Source organism: Staurois parvus, unplaced genomic scaffold (genome assembly GCF_062004578.1).
Source record: "Staurois parvus isolate SC_StPar_1 unplaced genomic scaffold, SC_StPar_1.0 ptg000401l, whole genome shotgun sequence".
Lineage (NCBI taxonomy): Eukaryota > Metazoa > Chordata > Amphibia > Anura > Ranidae > Staurois > Staurois parvus.
In genome coordinates, this window is record NW_028318197.1 from 2,728,236 (window position 1) to 2,748,145 (window position 19,910).

General features: G+C 44.1%; 1 protein-coding gene across 1 annotated transcript in view; it reads right to left on the reverse strand.

The window, feature by feature from the left end:
- The window catches only part of NPHP1 (nephrocystin 1), a 136,743-nt gene that overhangs the window by 16,032 nt on the left and 100,801 nt on the right, over positions 1-19,910 (reverse strand). Inside the window, exons 19-20 of the mRNA XM_089686505.1 lie at positions 16,724-16,797; positions 7,482-7,526 (exon numbers count right to left, since the gene is read on the reverse strand). Coding sequence (XP_089542631.1) covers positions 7,518-7,526; positions 16,724-16,797 — 83 coding nt within the window. The 3' untranslated portion in view covers positions 7,482-7,517. The remainder of the gene's footprint in view (positions 1-7,481; positions 7,527-16,723; positions 16,798-19,910) is intronic.

Genomic DNA, 19,910 nt, shown 5'->3' on the forward strand with positions numbered 1-19,910 from the left:
GAATTTTTTGACATAGGGTGCTGGCAGATTATGGGCCTCCTATAGCTGCTGCCAGGCCCCTAATCTGCCATAGGCCCCTATATACCGCTTCCTCATGCTGCTGCCAGGTCCAGAGTCTCTCATGGGTCCCTGTACGGCCTCCCATTGCTGCTGTCTCCATCGCCACACTCTGCCATGTGCCACTTTCAGGTCTCCTCACACACTGCTGGTGTGTTACATTTTTTGACATAGGGTGCTGGCAGATTATGGGCCTCCTATAGCTGCTGCCAGGCCCCTAATCTGCCATAGGCCCCTATATACCGCCTCCTCATGCTGCTGCCAGGTCCAGAGTCTCTCATGGGTCCCTGTACGGCCTCCCATTGCTGCTGTCTCCATCGCCACACTCTGCCATGTGCCACTTTCAGGTCTCCTCACACACTGCTGGTGTGTAGAATTTTTTGACATAGGGTGCTGGCAGATTATGGGCCTCCTATAGCTGCTGCCAGGCCCCTAATCTGCCATAGGACCCTATATACCGCTTCCTCATGCTGCTGCCAGGTCCAGAGTCTCTCATGGGTCCCTGTACGGCCTCCCATTGCTGCTGTCTCCATCGCCACACTCTGCCATGTGCCACTTTCAGGTCTCCTCACACACTGCTGGTGTGTTACATTTTTTGACATAGGGTGCAGGCAGATTACGGGCCTCACATAGCTGCTGCCAGGCCCCTAATCTGCCATGGGCCCCTATATACCGCCTCCTCATGCTGCTGCCAAGTCCAGAGTCTGTCATGGGTCCCTGTATGGCCTCCCATTGCTGCTGTCTCCATCGCCACACTCTGCTGCCATGTGCCACTTTCAGGTCTCTTCACACTGCTGGTGTGTTAAATTTTTTGACATAGGGTGCAGGCAGATTACGGGCCTCACATAGCTGCTGCCAGGCCCCTAATCTGCCATGGGCCCCTATATACCGCCTCCTCATGCTGCTGCCAAGTCTAGAGTCTGTCATGGGTCCCTGTACGGCCTCCCATTGCTGCTGTCTCCATCGCCACACTCTGCTGCCATGTGCCACTTTCAGGTCTCCTCACACTGCTGGTGTGTAGAATTTTTTGACATAGGGTGCAGGCAGATTACGGGCCTCACATAGCTGCTGCCAGGCCCCTAATCTGCCATGGGCCCCTATATACCGCCTCCTCATGCTGCTGCCAAGTCTAGAGTCTGTCATGGGTCCCTGTACGGCCTCCCATTGCTGCTGTCTCCATCGCCACACTCTGCTGCCATGTGCCACTTTCAGGTCTCCTCACACTGCTGGTGTGTAGAATTTTTTGACATAGGGTGCTGGCAGATTATGGGCCTCCTATAGCTGCTGCCAGGCCCCTAATCTGCCATAGGCCCCTATATACCGCCTCCTCATGCTGCTGCCAGGTCCAGAGTCTCTCATGGGTCCCTGTACGGCCTCCCATTGCTGCTGTCTCCATCGCCACACTCTGCCATGTGCCACTTTCAGGTCTCCTCACACACTGCTGGTGTGTAGAATTTTTTGACATAGGGTGCTGGCAGATTATGGGCCTCCTATAGCTGCTGCCAGGCCCCTAATCTGCCATAGGCCCCTATATACCGCTTCCTCATGCTGCTGCCAGGTCCAGAGTCTCTCATGGGTCCCTGTACGGCCTCCCATTGCTGCTGTCTCCATCGCCACACTCTGCCATGTGCCACTTTCAGGTCTCCTCACACACTGCTGGTGTGTTACATTTTTTGACATAGGGTGCAGGCAGATTACGGGCCTCACATAGCTGCTGCCAGGCCCCTAATCTGCCATGGGCCCCTATATACCGCCTCCTCATGCTGCTGCCAAGTCCAGAGTCTGTCATGGGTCCCTGTATGGCCTCCCATTGCTGCTGTCTCCATCGCCACACTCTGCTGCCATGTGCCACTTTCAGGTCTCTTCACACTGCTGGTGTGTTAAATTTTTTGACATAGGGTGCAGGCAGATTACGGGCCTCACATAGCTGCTGCCAGGCCCCTAATCTGCCATGGGCCCCTATATACCGCCTCCTCATGCTGCTGCCAAGTCCAGAGTCTCTCATGGGTCCCTGTACGGCCTCCCATTGCTGCTGTCTCCATCGCCACACTCTGCTGCCATGTGCCACTTTCAGGTCTCTTCACACTGCTGGTGTGTTAAATTTTTTGACATAGGGTGCAGGCAGATTACGGGCCTCACATAGCTGCTGCCAGGCCCCTAATCTGCCATGGGCCCCTATATACCGCCTCCTCATGCTGCTGCCAAGTCTAGAGTCTCTCATGGGTCCCTGTACGGCCTCCCATTGCTGCTGTCTCCATCGCCACACTCTGCTGCCATGTGCCACTTTCAGGTCTCTTCACACTGCTGGTGTGTTAAATTTTTTGACATAGGGTGCAGGCAGATTACGGGCCTCACATAGCTGCTGCCAGGCCCCTAATCTGCCATGGGCCCCTATATACCGCCTCCTCATGCTGCTGCCAAGTCCAGAGTCTGTCATGGGTCCCTGTATGGCCTCCCATTGCTGCTGTCTCCATCGCCACACTCTGCTGCCATGTGCCACTTTCAGGTCTCTTCACACTGCTGGTGTGTTAAATTTTTTGACATAGGGTGCAGGCAGATTACGGGCCTCACATAGCTGCTGCCAGGCCCCTAATCTGCCATGGGCCCCTATATACCGCCTCCTCATGCTGCTGCCAAGTCCAGAGTCTGTCATGGGTCCCTGTATGGCCTCCCATTGCTGCTGTCTCCATCGCCACACTCTGCTGCCATGTGCCACTTTCAGGTCTCTTCACACTGCTGGTGTGTTAAATTTTTTGACATAGGGTGCAGGCAGATTACGGGCCTCACATAGCTGCTGCCAGGCCCCTAATCTGCCATGGGCCCCTATATACCGCCTCCTCATGCTGCTGCCAAGTCCAGAGTCTCTCATGGGTCCCTGTATGGCCTCCCATTGCTGCTGTCTCCATCGCCACACTCTGCTGCCATGTGCCACTTTCAGGTCTCTTCACACTGCTGGTGTGTTAAATTTTTTGACATAGGGTGCAGGCAGATTACGGGCCTCACATAGCTGCTGCCAGGCCCCTAATCTGCCATGGGCCCCTATATACCGCCTCCTCATGCTGCTGCCAAGTCTAGAGTCTGTCATGGGTCCCTGTACGGCCTCCCATTGCTGCTGTCTCCATCGCCACACTCTGCTGCCATGTGCCACTTTCAGGTCTCCTCACACTGCTGGTGTGTAGAATTTTTTGACATAGGGTGCTGGCAGATTATGGGCCTCCTATAGCTGCTGCCAGGCCCCTAATCTGCCATAGGCCCCTATATACCGCTTCCTCATGCTGCTGCCAGGTCCAGAGTCTCTCATGGGTCCCTGTACGGCCTCCCATTGCTGCTGTCTCCATCGCCACACTCTGCCATGTGCCACTTTCAGGTCTCCTCACACACTGCTGGTGTGTTACATTTTTTGACATAGGGTGCAGGCAGATTACGGGCCTCACATAGCTGCTGCCAGGCCCCTAATCTGCCATGGGCCCCTATATACCGCCTCCTCATGCTGCTGCCAAGTCCAGAGTCTGTCATGGGTCCCTGTATGGCCTCCCATTGCTGCTGTCTCCATCGCCACACTCTGCTGCCATGTGCCACTTTCAGGTCTCTTCACACTGCTGGTGTGTTAAATTTTTTGACATAGGGTGCAGGCAGATTACGGGCCTCACATAGCTGCTGCCAGGCCCCTAATCTGCCATGGGCCCCTATATACCGCCTCCTCATGCTGCTGCCAAGTCCAGAGTCTCTCATGGGTCCCTGTACGGCCTCCCATTGCTGCTGTCTCCATCGCCACACTCTGCTGCCATGTGCCACTTTCAGGTCTCTTCACACTGCTGGTGTGTTAAATTTTTTGACATAGGGTGCAGGCAGATTACGGGCCTCACATAGCTGCTGCCAGACATGTAATCTGCCATGGGCCCCCGTACCGACTCCTCATGCTGTGACGTTGCAACAAGGTGGAATTCAACCCTACATATGTTAGACCGCCTTTACGAACAGCTAAAGGCCATCACAGATTTCCTGATGTTAAAAGCGGATAAAGGTACTCCCTGTGTAACTTAGATGTCAGCCATTGGCAGCTCATGTGTGACACCTGCGCTTGCTCAGGCCCTTTGAGGAGGCCACGCTATTCGTGAGTCGGCAGGACTATGGGATGAATGAGGTCAAATCGGCCATGGGCCCCCGTACCGCCTGTTCACGCTGATGCTGGTCCCACAGTGTGACCTGGGTCCCTGTACGGCCTTCCATTGCTTCCACTCTGCCATGTGCCACTTTGAAATCTCCTCACACTCCTGCGGTTGTCCATTTTGTCATAGGTTGCTGGCAGATTACAGGCCTTCCATAGGTGCCACCAAGCCCCATATCGGCCATGGGCCCCCGTACCGCCTGGTCACGCTGCTGCTGGGCCCATAGTGTGACCTGGGTCCCTGTACCGCCTCCCATTGCTCCCACTCTGCCATGTGCCACTTTCAGGTCTCCTCACGCTCCTGCTGGTTTCCATTTTGTCATAGGTTGCTGTATGGCCTCCCATTGCTGCTGCCTCCACCGCCACACTGTGGCTCCAAACACTGGTTTTGGCCCCGTGACTGGCCAAAGGAGTGAAGTGTGCAGTGATTCTAAGATCGACGGCACTCATCTGCATGTCATACTGACAGACAGTATTATTTCTCTTCCCCAGCAGACTCCAAGGGCATTTAAATTAAAGGTACAGTGTTCTGCACTAATATTAAGTCTCTCTGAAGCCTAGAAACACCCTTTTTTAAGTTAAATTCACAGCGAATTTATTCGACTCGAATCGAATATTGTCCACGAATTCGCCGAATCAGTCGAATCGAATTTTTCATTTCTTCGCTCATCTCTAACTATAACCTTCAATGGAGATATAAGGCAATATATATATATATTTATATATATATACACATACAGGTGTACCTCGGTTTACAATTTAATGCGTTCTCCGGGACGTTTCGCATTGCGAAAAATTAATTAACCGAAACGCGGATTCCCATAGGAATGCATTGAAAACCAATTAATCCGTTCCCGGAGGTCAGAAAAAAGTAAAAAAATAAAAAATCACTGTCACTATAGGTCAGTGCCAGTTTTTAAATGTAATTACCAGCTTTTTTTTTTCTTCTCTATAGCTCAGAGAATCAACTGTCACTTTCCCCCCAGCTAAAATAAAGAACGTTTCCTTTTAGGTTATGTCCCCGAGTTAAAAGAAACAATGTTTCCTTTTAGTTTTTTTCCTGAGATATAAGAAACAAAGTATCCTGTGAAAGTGACAGCTATAGTGAAGAAAAAAAAAAGCTGGCAATTGCATTTAAAAATCAGCATCGACATACACTTCATATTGCGAAAAAAATTCGTACACAATTCGTAAACCGAGGCATTATTTTCACTCATAAACCGAAAATTACGTTTACCGAGGCATTTGTAAACCGAGGTACACCTGTTATAGGCATCATGCTCTATCTAGGCACTTCTGAAGAAGAGATTGTTTGCTGTCTTGAAACGCATCAAGTGCTCGCATGATTGAATGTCATCTCCTTTACCTGTGCATTTATCGTAATAGATATGTAATGTATAACTCTGCTCTCTCCTGGTTCTCCTCTTACCTTTCTCGGTGCACTTTCAGTGTCACATACAACTCCTCCTCCTCCGCTCCACTTCCTCTTTCTGTTGGGGTACCCCAAGGTTCTGTCCTTGGGCCCCTCCTTTTCTCTCTCTATACTTCCTTCCTGGGCCAACTGATAACCTTCCATGGCTTCCAATACCACCTCTATGCTGATGACACCCAGATCTATCTCTCCACTCCCCAGCTCACCCCTTCAATCTCCTCACGTATCTCAAATCTACTAAGCGACATATCAGCATGGATGTCACATCACTACCTTAAACTCAATCTTTCAAAAACTGAGCTTGTAATATTTCCTCCCCCCCCCCCAATCCCCCACTCATGACTTCACCATTAAGATCAACAGCACAACCATTGGTCCTTCCCCTCATGCCAGGGTGTTAGGCGTAATCCTAGACTCTAACCGCTCTTTTGGGCCCCACATCCACTCACTGGCTAAATCCTGCCGCCTCAACCTCCGAAACATTTCCGAAATCTGCCCCTTTCTGACCAACGACACCACAAAACAACTTATTCACGCCTTGGTTATATCCCGCCTCGATTACTGCAACTCCCTCCTCACTGGTCTACCATTACACAGGCTATCCCCCCTTCAGTCTATTATGAATGCTGCTGCTAGACTCATACACCTTACCAACCGATCAGCGATTGCTGCCCGTCTCTGCCAATCCCTCCACTGGCTTCCACTAACCCAACGTATAAAATTCAAAATACTAACCACAGCTTACAAAGCCATCCACAACACTGCCCCTAGCTACATCGCCAACCTCATCCACAGATACCGCCCAAATCGCCCACTCCGCTCCTCCCATGATATCCTCCTCTCTAGCTCCCTCATCACCTCCTCCCACGCTCGCGTCCAGGACTTCTCCAGAGCCTCTCCCATCCTCTGGGACTCCCTACCACAGCATGTCCGGTCTCCCCCACCCTGTCTGCCTTTAGGCGATCTTTGAAAGCTCACTTCTTCAGGGAAGCCTACCCCACCTCCACCTAAGAACTGTACTTGAATCACCTCCGCCAGATCATCCCCCGCAGCTATCACCTTTTGTATCACCTGAACTCTTCATTTAGATTGTAAGCTCCACGATCAGGGCCCTCACATTCCTTCTGTACTGAAATGTATTGTAATTGTACTGTCTCCTTTATATTGTAAAGCGCTGCGCAAACTGTTGGCGCTATATAAATCCTGTATAATAATAATAATAACCGTCATACTTTATATGTCTATGTGAATTTTAATATTTTGTGTAAAATAAAATATGGTTCTATATAAGCTTTTACAAATTGATTGCTTCTATTGACTTTGTCTGCGCCTTTAAAATACCACAAAAAGAGGGTTTTCCATATACACATCAGGAAGTGAGAGGACATCTATTAAACATTAGGGAAGTTCCCTCTTGAGTTTGGATTTACCATCACTTCCATACCCAAAGACAAAGGTGATCAGGGCACAAGAAAGAGTGAATTGTCATAAAGGGAACACAGTGGTTCTGACAGTGGTTCTAAATCCTCACCATTCTATCCAGGGTTTTTAAAAAGTCTTTAGTTTTACCTCAAATGTACAGAAACCATTACCTTATTCCTACTTGTCTCAAAACTTTTCCATCCTTTAAAACACTTTCTTTTACGTATTATGTAGCATATAAACAAAATAAGGAGTGGCATATGACCCTTATGGGTCACTTTGTTAAGGAAAAAATGCAGCAACCTAAATAATGCTTTGGACAACATAACTGTGTTTTGCAACATTTTGCTGAAAAAAGTCGAATTGATACCATTAAATAGTAATAATAATGAGAAAACCTACCTTTTCTGCTCTCTTCAAAGAGTTCTGCTTCTCAGCTCATCCACTCTGAAAAGGAAACAAAACTAATAAATATATAATATAATGATGATAATATACAATATTTAATGAAAAGTCTTAAAATGTTCATATGCACATTTGCCAACATGTGTACATTCTGTATCTGTATGTTCAGAAATCAATTAAACAATGAAAAGAAAAAGGACAAGGTCTTAACAGTCTTTATAAATGAAGCCAGGGAAGAGGAACTCCTCTGGACAACCAAATAATACATTAGGCTTTAAAGGAATTCTACAGTAAACACTTTTATATTAAAATATCAGAATTGTAATAGCAATACAAACAATAGTCAGTTTGGCAATCCAATATAAGCTTACTTGACAAATCTCATTTTATGTGTGAGTTCTGCCTGTATGCTGGCCATCTCGTTCCACAATTTACTGGATTCCCTGCATGCTTTGCAGCGTTTTCTCTGCGGTTTACTTTCAGTTTCCAAGGACTACATATCATGGTACATTGCCATGAAGTCGCCTGCAAGCAGTGATCCCCGTACTGACTCCTGAAACTCCTTCTCTTAACACCTCGGTAGTTCAGTAGGCAGGCTCTGTGAAATGTGTGACACAGCAGTGCGTACTCACAGTGAATATGTATCAGAATTTAGGTAAATAACTGTTTGCAGATATTTGCCAAGTAAGTTTGCAAACTTCAAGATCATTCGGATTATCAGGAGTAGGCTAGAAATAACTGAAATACAATGTAGAAATGAATATATGATTTAAAATTTTAACCACTGATACACTTAAATTTAAAACCATTCAGGTGGCATACGAAATATTTTTAAAATGTGTGTTTCTTATATAGATACGTTAAAAAAAACATATCTATAGCTGATTTTTATATCTGTAGTTCTGAATGCAATCACGATTTAATGTGCATATTAACAACAAGCCATGAGTCAGTAGTCCCTTTTAAATGAAAGTAATTACTGCAAATAGCAGAAATGTTACATGCTATAGATTTTATATGCTGTTTAACATGCTTGTTACAATAATTGGTCACTTAGTGTTTCACAGTATAGTATCATGCACAATAGGAAGCTTTTACAGTGAACAGAACACTTGCAAGAACAGTTTTGGAACAGTAAAATGGTTTGCAGACTGAAATGTAAACATAATTTTTAATATCATTAAAGGCCCTGTTCACATCTGGCATTTGGATCTCAGACAGAATGTTATTTTTTTTATTGTACATCACGGGACACAGAACAGGCCATTCATGACTATGTGGGTTATAGGCCACCTATAGGTGAATGGACACTGGCCAACCAATCGGAGAGGAGGTCTTACCCTATATAACCCCTTCTACATAGGAAGCAGTTCCGTTTTTTCGCTAGTGTCTGTAAGGTGGAAGGTCACTGAGAGTGTTGCTTGTGCTCTTGGAGTATACCCAAGATCTAGTACGGTTCCATCGAGAATCATGGACTTTAATCAGATCCATTCGGAAAGCTGTGAGAGAAAATAGATGGTACCCGAGCCTCGCTGGATAAGGAGAAGAATCCTCGGGTTTTGCCTGTAATGCAGTCTTACAGCACTGGACCCAGCACAGATGGAACCCTGTGCAGTTTTAAATCTGACCAAGGCTTTTTCCAGTGGGGTGCTATACAGGTCCAAAGAAGTGTCCCCACATTATGGGGACCAAGTCCTTGAACGTTTGTATGACAATACCCGCCGTTATGGGAGAAGGTTGGAGCCTGGTGGGAGTTAGGGACCCGCGGCGGGACTGGTAAGAGATCTCCTTTTTTTCTCTGTAAAAAAAGAGGAACAACTAAGCTGAAATTTGGAGAGAAAAGGAGAGGTATTGTTGTTTGACTGGGTTTCCACCAGTGGGATTGCTCACGGCATTTTTTCCCGGGGTATGCTTGCTTCTTGTTCTGTCTTGAGCTACTAGAGGAAGAGCGGCTGGGCATCGGAAGTAGGGCGCATGCATGGCGGGGTTTGTGCGCGTTCAGGGGGCATGCACACGCACAAGGATCGCATGCTCAGTAGTGTCCGGAAATGTAAGTCTGCCATATTTATCAGGAGGCATGGGCACACGTGGGCTGCTGCCGCTTAGGGATACCTGTGGCCAGGACACAGAACAGGCTATTCAGTGAGGCATGTGAGTATTCCCCTGAGGGGGAAGCGTTTGTCAGTCAGAAGCCGCCTTTGGTGGCTCATTAGGTCAGCAATTTGCATTGAGTATTTTTCTTCAGCACACTACTTGCATAGCTGTATCTTGTGATCTGTGTTTACTAGTGGAGGTGCAAGTGTTTTTTTGCTATCTGAAGTCATGTCTTCCAGAAAGCAGAGTTGGGGAGGTACAGCAGGAAAGGGCACAAATATGTCACCGCCAGGACCTGAGGAACCTAGCCGAATATCCACTGTAATATCCTCTCCTGAGAGGCCAGAAGCAACTGGGCAGTCTGAGCCACTACGTTTATCTGGCATTGTGGCTACTACTGGGGCATCTGCCTCGGCATATGTAACCAAGGATGATCTTACTTCAGCAGGGTTAGAGGATAAGATCACTGGGATGATTGCATCAGCTTCTCAGGGGACTAAGAAGCGGAAGAGATCCCTGTCACTAGAAACACCAATCCTGCAGAAGTGGTTGGAACCTCAGGAGAAGGAAGAACTGGAGGAAGGTCAGACAGTAGAGTCTCTGTCTGGGGGGGTTACAGCCTGAGGAAAAGCAGCCAGTCTCTGCCTCCCAGGCTCAGAGATTATTAGTCCAGGACATCACTTATATGGTGCAATCTGGATTCAGGCTACCTCCGATAGAAACCTCAGAGGTTACTTATTTTTCTCTGGGCTCTTTGAAGCCTCCACAGAGTACTCAGGCCTTTCCGGCGCATCCTCTTCTGGAGCAAATTACGTATGCTCACTGGGATCACCCAGACAGGGTTTTTGTTCCACCAAAGAGGTTATCTTTTTGTACCCCATGGAAGAGAAGTTTGTTAAGAAATGGGGTTTACCTGTAGCAGATGCAGCTGTTTCATCCATGAACAAATCTGTAACATGTCCTGTGGGGAATGTCTAGGTTTTCAAAGATCCAGCGGATAAGAAGCTAACTCTCTCCTTAAGGCCTCCTTCTCCGTGGCAGGTTCTGCCGCACATCGCACAGCCAGCAGTGGCAGCTATTGGCATTTGCCAGAGTCTTTCTGACGATGTCAAGTGAATGCTTGGAAAACCATCAGTGCAGGGGGAATACTTGGCCGAGGATTTGGTGGATGTTCCACATGCTTTATGTTTTGTGGTTGATGCTCTTAAGGATTCAATTCAGCAAATTTCTAGCCTGGCCTTCTTATCAGGGCACATGCTTAGGGTTTTGTGGCTGATGAGTTGGTCGGCAGAACTGCCATGCAAAAAATTATTGGCAGGTTTTTTTTCTCATGAAGAAGCCTGACTGGAAAACTCCCAGGATGTTGCTAAGAGATGCTGCTAAGAGATGCCCATTCACCTTCACCATCAAAGGAGTGAGCTCTCTCTCTTATTCAAATCCCCACACATGCTCGCTCTCTTTCCCATGATACAGTAGCTCTGAGCTTAGAGCTTGAGAGTTCACTCCTGTGATGGTGAAAGTGAACAGTAATTGCTGGGCCTCCTTTAGCAATCTCCGGGGAGTTCCCAGTCAGGCTTCACGAGGTACCATACGTAAATTGCCTTTACTCATAGCAAGGACATTATTGAACTTTAGTCAAAGCTACATAGTACACTTTCAGAAAAATCCAAAATGTTATTTCTTCTCCTGATTTGATTGATAAAACCTTTTTAAAGTAGCCAGATTATAGTCTTTCTCCAGCCTTTAAACATCACAGGGAGATGTAATTATTATACATCAAACAAAAAAATATGCACTGAAATCTGCTTAGTACTAGAGAACAGTGAGATGTTGAACAGGTTTATGGAAACCAATTGCTGAACATTGATTTTGTCACGAAAATATAGAAGTTAATTATACAGCGTGTCATAAATTTATCATAGGACTCCACAAACAAGTCATACGGGAGCTTCTATATTTCTCGATGTTCTAATAATACAGCCTTCGTACTTTCACTGAGGATTGGTTTTGCAGGGCGGGCTGAATATATTAACTTTATCATAATTAAACACCCACTCCTTCCGGGCCTGCACATCTGCCCTTATTCGGAATGCAGATGTCTGCTTTACTGCCTGATACTACACTGCAAATAATAATTTAGCCTAAATACCAAAGTACATTAAATTGGAAAACAGAGCAAAAAGAAGCTCAAGTATGAAAGGAAACATTTATAGGCATCTTACTGATACAATGTTATTTCCTAATATGGCAGCTGCCATTGTTGAGGTCATTATGGAAATATTAGTCATCCGACTGTTAGAATTTACCACTGGCTTCAGTAGTTTCGGACTCCAAAGCAACATACTCAAAAGATGTATTTTAAACATGTGCTGTACTCAATTTGTATATTGCTAGCTCACCCTGTGTATCATTAATATGAAATGTGGTATAAATTATGTATAAAATATCAGTCAATATACACATATTTCCAAAACATCCAAACAAAACAAACTCATTGATAGATCAGTTAGTGTGCATCAAAAGTGAATAAAAAAAAAATGAGTAAACAGTCCCAAAGCTTTGCAGAGTCCACTTTATGTGGTATTTGTGCTGCACCACAGAAAAGCCTCCCCTAGCCCCTTAAAGGTAAAACCTCACCTCTACTTCTCACCTTCACTACAAAGGTCAAAATCACACATATACACTGCTCAAAAAAATCAAAGGAACACTTTTTAATCAGAATATAGCATCAAGTCAATTAAACTGCTAGGATATTGATCTGGTCAGTTAAGTAGCAGAGTGGGGTTGATAATCAGTTTCAGCTGCTTTGGCGTTAATGAAATTAACAGGTGCACTTGATGGGCAACAATGAAATGACCCCAAAACAGGAATGGTTTTACAGGTGGAGGCCACTGACATTTTTTTCCCTACTCATCTTTTCTGACTCTTTTTCACTAGTTTTGCATTTGGCTAGGGTCAGTGTCACTACTGGTAGCATGAGGCGATACCTGGATCCTACAGAGGTTACACAGGCAGTCTAGTGCCTCCAGGATGGCGCATCATTACATGCCATTGCCAGAAGGTTTGCTGTGTCTCCCAGCACAGTCTCAAGAGCATGGAGGAGATTCCAGGAGACAGGCAGTTACTCTAGGAGAGCTGGAAAGGACCACAGAAATTCCTTAACAGGATGGGCACTGCCAGAGCTGTACAAAATGACCTCCAGCAGGCCACTGGTGTGAATATCTCTGACCAATCAGAAACTGAGGGTGCCCTGAGGGCCCGACGTCTAGTGGGCCCTGTGCCCCTTGCCCGACACCATAGAGCTCGATTGGCATTTGCCAATGAACACCAGAATTGTCAGGTCCGCTACTGGCACCCCATGTTGTTCACAGATGAGAGCAGGTTCACCCTGAGAGCATGTGACTGACGTAAAAGGGTCTGGAGAAGCCATGGAGAACGTTCTGCTGCCTGTAACATCGTTCAGCATGACCGTTTTGGTGGTGGGTCAGTGATAGTCTGGCGAGACATATCCATTGAGGGATGCACAGACCTCTAAAGGCTAGAAAATGGCACCCTGAATGCCTTTAGGTATCGTGATGAAATTATTGGACCCATTGTCAGACCCTACGCAGGTGCAGTGGGTCCTGGGTTACTCCTGGTGCACGGCAATGCCCGGCCTCATGTGGCAAGAGTATGCAGGAAGTTTCTGGAGGATGAAGGAATTGATACCACTGAATGGCCCCCAAGCTCGCCTGGCCTAAATCGAATAGAACACCTCTGGCATGTATCAGTCCATTCAACACAGCCAGGTTGTACCTCAGACTGTCCAGGAGCTCAGTGATGCCCTGGTCCAGATCTGGGAGGAAATAGCCCTGGACACCATCCATCGTCTCATTAGGAGCATGCCCCAACGTTGTCAGGCATGCATACAAGCAAGTGGGGCCATACAAAGTACCGAGTACCATTTTAAGTTGCTGCAATGAAATTTGAGCAAAATAAACTAGTCTGACACATCATTTTTTCACTTTCGGGGTGTCATTGAATTCAGTCCTCTGTAGGTTGATAACTTTCATTTCCATCAAACGATGGGGCATCCTTACGTTCCTAACATTTTACCCTGTCCATTACAGTATAGATATAGATGTTCTTTTAATTTTTTTAGCAGTGTATGTCAGGCTTCAGGACCCAAAGACACCACTTGGACAGATCCATAAAGCTATGTATATTGCCCAAAATGCTACTCAGTGGAACCATAAAGCCCAGCTTAACCTTTATATCACAATGGCTCAAACAGCCAGGGGATCTTTCTCTTTTCCTCTCAAAATAAAATGCAAATCATAGTGCTCACCGCAATAATAAAACTCGTTATTCAAAATAAAATGCACTCACATACTGTATGTAGGTAACAAACACAAGCACTTCTTGCTAGCCACTCAATCATATAGTGCTGTCCGGGAGAAGAGAAAGTCTCAATCCAAAGTAGACTGACATGTATGTAAAAGACTAGGAAAGAGAAACAGTCCCACCGAGTAAGCATAGTAGTTTATCAGGTCTCATAAAAACAATGATATAATGCACTCACAGTGTGAAAAGCATGTAATGGAATTCCACTAGATTGCAGCCTTTCCACAGTCCAGGCACTTACTCATGCACATAGTTTCTTGCCAGGAACCAGAAGGGCCACTGTGGACCGCATGGAGAACGGGAGAGCAGGAGCAGGACACCAGAATGGTGTGATGATGTCAGAGAAGACATGTTTTGGGGCATTCCTGCCCCTTTCTCAAGCTCTGGAGGGTTTATAAAGGGGCAAGAACCTTTTGATGCACATTTATTGTTCTATCAACAAGTTTGTTTTCTTTGAATGCTTTGGAAACATTATATTTGCATATACACTGATATTTCATATATAATGTATAACACATTTCATATTATTGATATATAGGGTGAGCTAGCATTATAAAAATTGAGCACAGCAGGTGGTTAAAAATTCTTTGATGTATATATTTGTGTGCTAGTATGTTTGACTGTTGTGCACTTCTTTTTTTGTTTGCTTTTTTCACTGATACAGAGGTACTGGGAACTTTTAGACTTGCAAGTATAGTCAGATGAAGGAAAACTTTAAACAAGCACAATAGCCTGACCAAAATTGAAAAGAGTTCAAGACAATTTAAATTGTTGGTAAAAAAGTCATATTAAAAACACCTGTTTTTAATGTGTTTTAGGGGGTAACACCACTACCCCTTCATAAGACCCTCCATCGCTGCTCAGCAACTGCTGTCAAGTTTTTCCTCCACGAGGAGAGCTCAGTACTGGTTCTAATATAGATTTATGAAGTCATTGTTTTCTGAGTCCATCCAAGTTGAGCCCTGAGGAAGGGGGAGTAGTGTTGCACCCAAAAAAACGTTTGATGTTTTTATATAACTTTGTTAACCAAACATTAAAACTCTCTCGGACTCTTATCTATTTTTGATCTGTGGCTCATTTATGTATTTGTATGGTTTCAGTAGTTTTTAATTCCTCTTTCGCAGGCTGAATTTAAAGATTTACATAAGCTTTCAACACTTGAGTTACTTCTTGTCTTTGTGACGAGATATTTAAAGTGTTACTAAACCCACAACAGTGAAATCAGTCTGTATATGCAGTAAAGCATGCTTGTTATACTCACTGTGGAACCTAAGGAGGTAATCCTCTGTGTAAAAAGGATTTTTGATCCTGACTTCTCTCATCCTCCTCTTCTTCCAGTGTACCTCTCCTGATAAGATATATCATGTAGAGACACTGCACAAGCTCAATTTGGTGTGTATTGCTAGAGGTTTTTTTTTTATCTTGGGAGAGTGCATGTGGTCAGCACAGGGGCAATCAGCACTGCCAAGACAGAGGTCAGGGGTTCTGCATCCTCCTAAAGAAAACTCCTCTTACAAGCTTTTACCAGTGCTTGGCTGGACACTGATAGAAGTTACAAGACTGCTCTAACTGCTGATGAGAAAAGGAATTTAGCAGTTTATATTTACTAACAGAATTGCATTTCCATGTTCTGTGTACTGTTGGAGACCAGATATAGTGAATGCAGGGTCCTGGGGTTAGTAAAACTAAGTCAAAATGTTAATATACATTTTTCTTTTAACAAAACCCACTCCAGGCCCAAGATGTGCTGCCCAAATAAGAAGATAGCAAAAAGAAGTCATCAAGGGGGCAGACTTCCTGTTCTGGGGGGTTTACAAAGGAAGAAAACACATGGAATTGCTGCATTTCAGACATAAAATGCTTCAGAAATTAGTCAACATTTCTCTCAGACATTCATCCATGCCCACACATGCCACACAAAACAGCTGCTTCCTTCTGGTATACTCACTGGGAGTGGTATTAGAACTAGATCTCTGCACCTGTGACTTGACCCCTACTCCATGGAAGACCAATGCAAGGTCCTATGGCTCCTTAAAACAAATTTGCAAATGCTAAAAATGTTAGTTCCCTTTCTGCCAGGCTGAACCTTTTGTTTCAAATCCCTGACCTGAACAAATCCATGCAGATAAGGTCTCTTCTGTATTTTCTGATCAGCATACTTTTTAAAGATCAGAGACTCGCGAAATATTAAAATTAGTAGGTCAACATAACAGCCAGTGAATTGCCATGTACAGAAATGTGTCATCAATTTCTCTCATGGTATGTTTATCTAAATGATATCAAGTCAGGTAACATGACCAAAAGTAGAAAAAAAAACACAGAATTGTCCCTGTCCCCAACTTCTCGCTACCCTATGCTGCTCTGTCTTTGAGCATTTTTGCTTGCTGCAGCCCTGTATTATGGTGAGTTCAAATATGGACAAGCAGAGCCCTGATGTAAATTCTGCACCTTGAACTTGACATCAGTAGCATCACCACAGTAACAGTATGAGGAAACAGTATAAGGGTTGCAGAATTTGTTGTTTCCACGTTTCAACACTAGAAAACCCATTTGCTGGGTGAAACAGTTAAGGATTGTCATGGGGAAGGTGATTATCATCACCAGTAGAGGAGAGGTCAGCATTCCACCGTTTCAGTCCTGTATCAAAAAATGTATTTCATGTTCAATTACTGAATTACTAACATTGACAAATTTCCCCCTAGTTAATCTGATATTTTTTTGATGCATAATATATTTTGTGGCAATCAGTCCTTTGCACTTACCCTCAAAGCATCCATGATATCAGGCTGCTCCATTAGTCCGGGGAACGTGGCCAGCAGTGGATTGCAAATTAGATCTGAAAAGAGAAGCAACAGAAATCAAAGTACTTTGAACCATAGGTAATATTTTCTAACTACAGCTCACTGGTCTTGAAATTATAATGTATCCACAGAATCAGTTTTGGAAAACAATTTACTTTAAAATGTACTGTTTAAATGGCGATGCCATGCTTTACCACTACTACGTGCTGACTGCCCATTGGACGAAGTCCTTACTTTTATTAATAGCTAATAAGTATGTACTTTGGCAATATTTGACATATATACAGTTTATACACCTGTATTTAAAAAGATCCAGTTTCCTTTTCTTTTCTTTTTTAATTCTGTCTTGTACAGTTATTGCATATAAACATAAAGTTACTGTATTGCTTAACATTTGTTAACTTATTGCAATTAGTGGAACCTAGTTGTCGGTTTACAATAGATAGATTCCAATAGATTTGTCCTGGAATATCATCCATGGGACTAACCAAGTACATCATCTATACTAATAACTTGACCATAATCATTGAACTTAAATGTAACTTTGTTATCAGCTTCAATAAAGTTGATACCCTAAATGTAAGACGTTCTGGCATCTTCCATCAAGCCTACTTGCCCTGCGTACTGCATTAGGAATTTTGGGTCACCTGTATGTCTATATCTATGATGTGGCGATGGCTCTCTGCCAGAATTTCAAACTGTACTTAAAGTGCACCTGTTAGAGGGTGCCATTTCTGGTTTTCTTTTAAAAATGCTAATTTGCTGGCTAGTTATTTTAAGTAGTAGACCTAGTTAGTTTCTGATGTAAAATTATATTAGGATTCCTATATCCATACTTGCTCATGGTCTATGACACTATAAAGAGTTAAAGCCAAAGCCTCAACATGACAGCCTGGAAAAAATATACTTTTTTAAAACAAAAAGGTCAGGAATGGCAGCCGGCATAATTTGTTCTTGACAGGTATAAATGAATCTCACATTCTTTTCAAACAATATTTCAATATACCTTGGTCCTATTTCAATAAAATGCTGTACACAATAAGCTCCTGTAATACTAGTTTCGAACACATTTATGTATAGCTTAATCAGATGAAAAAAAAGTGTTAGAAAGTTCATGTGTGTTTTGTTCAAAACAGCAGCAAACAAAAGAAATCAAAGAAGGCAATTTCCTCCGAAAAATGCTCTTTTGTCTACATACTCCATTAAAACCCAGTACAGCATCAGTACCCATTCACTGAAGGTTTGCCTCGTTTTTCCTTTTGCATTTTCCTTCTCCAACAATCACCAGCCAGCATTCTTACTCTGGCACATGGTGGCGAATCCTAAGGGGCTCCTGGACTGGCCCCGCTTCTATAACTAGATACCTAAGGAAATACCCGTGTACTTGAATAATTTTAAAATAGAAAACAGTGCAGCGCTAAAACATTACATAGTGTAAAACTGAAGGAATATTGAATAATAAATACTTGTTAGTGATGATATTAATAAATCAATATTAACCACTTCCTGTCCGGACACTTTTACCCCCTTCCTGTCCAGGCCAATTTTCAGCTTTCAGCGCTATCACACTTTGAATGACAATTGCGCGGTCATGCAACACTGTACCCATATGAATTTTTTACCATTTTTCTGAGACAGATAAAGCTTTCTTTTGGTTGTATTTATTCACCACTGAAATTTTTATTTTTTTTTGCTATGTAAATGAAAAAGTCCAAAAATGTTTTTAAAAAAGTGTTTTTCTTATAAAATTTTGCAAATAAATAATCTTTCATCATAAATCTTGGCCGAAATGTATTCTGTTATCTTTTTAGTAAAAAAAAATAAGCCAAATTAGTTTATAACCAAAAATTATAATTTGTAAACATTTTTATTTTATTTTTTTATATTATTTATGGGTTTTTGTTTTTTTGGGTTTTTGTTTTTTTACATACTGTCACCCTAGCAGTACAGTGTCACCATGGTGACACTGTACTACTTGTGGGGGGTGATGAAGATTTTTTTTTTTTTTTTTTTTTACAGTGATTGCTGTTACACCTATATAGGATGTAAAAGCAATCATTTCTCTTTTTCTCTGTCTGCATTCTTGCAGCCATTGAGAACTACTGAGTGAGCTGTGATTGGTCACAGCTTGTCACATGGTACAAGGCTGTTGTGAATAGCCTTGTACCATGTGACCTTTGTGATCATTCACAGATTTCACATGTAGTAAGCAATGATGTCACAAGTGATATCTTGCTTACTACTTTGCATGTGATCACTGATTGGCCAATCGGTGATCACATGATCGGGAGAGGTCCCGTCCAACAATCGGTGTTTCACTGTATCCGGAGGACACAGCGGGCACCGGATCGCGGTGCTGCGCCCTCCCAGGGAGCGTGCACAGTTAGAAATGGCGGGTGCCGTTTATGAACAGCAACCTGCCCCTGGAGTGCCAGCATCCTGCCGTTTATAAACAGCAGGCGGATGGCAAGTGGTTAAGTAATAGTGATAACAAATATGAGTGCATAATTAAAACGTAATAAGTTGAAAAAGAATCTGCGGGAAGCTCCCTTTAAATGGACGCTCCGGTCTTTGGCAAAATGGCATCCGTTAATAGGCAGACGCCATTTTTACACTATAAAAATAGCACACAAGACGTCTGGCTGCATGGCACCAATGTATGAGGATACCCTGTTACTACTTTTTATTTCCTTCATTAGATATTTGAAAGTACTACACTGTGGGTATTTCCATCTCTTGCTCTGTACTGAGCACTTAATCCCCCAGAGCTCCCCCTGGTGATTATCTCATTGTACTGAAGAGGCTGCATCCGTGTCCTTAAAGTGGACCTCCGATTTGAATATCCATCCAGACGATTTTCATCCATCCCAGGCTGAATCCATTTGCATCCTGAAAGGGACCCCCTGGCAGACCTCCACTTATTGACACATTGCGCAATACCTTTGCGCGTCCGGTGAGTGCGCATTTTATACATATCCTGCCTCTCACCGACTCTATAAAAGTGACGACTTTGGGAATATTATAAATCATCTCTGAGCTCTTATATTTAGTGTGGACGGTCATCTTTTTTATGAGCTAATTACTGTACATTTACCAGGACTACATTTTAAGCGCTGCACCTATTTTTATCTTATTATCAAACAATCAT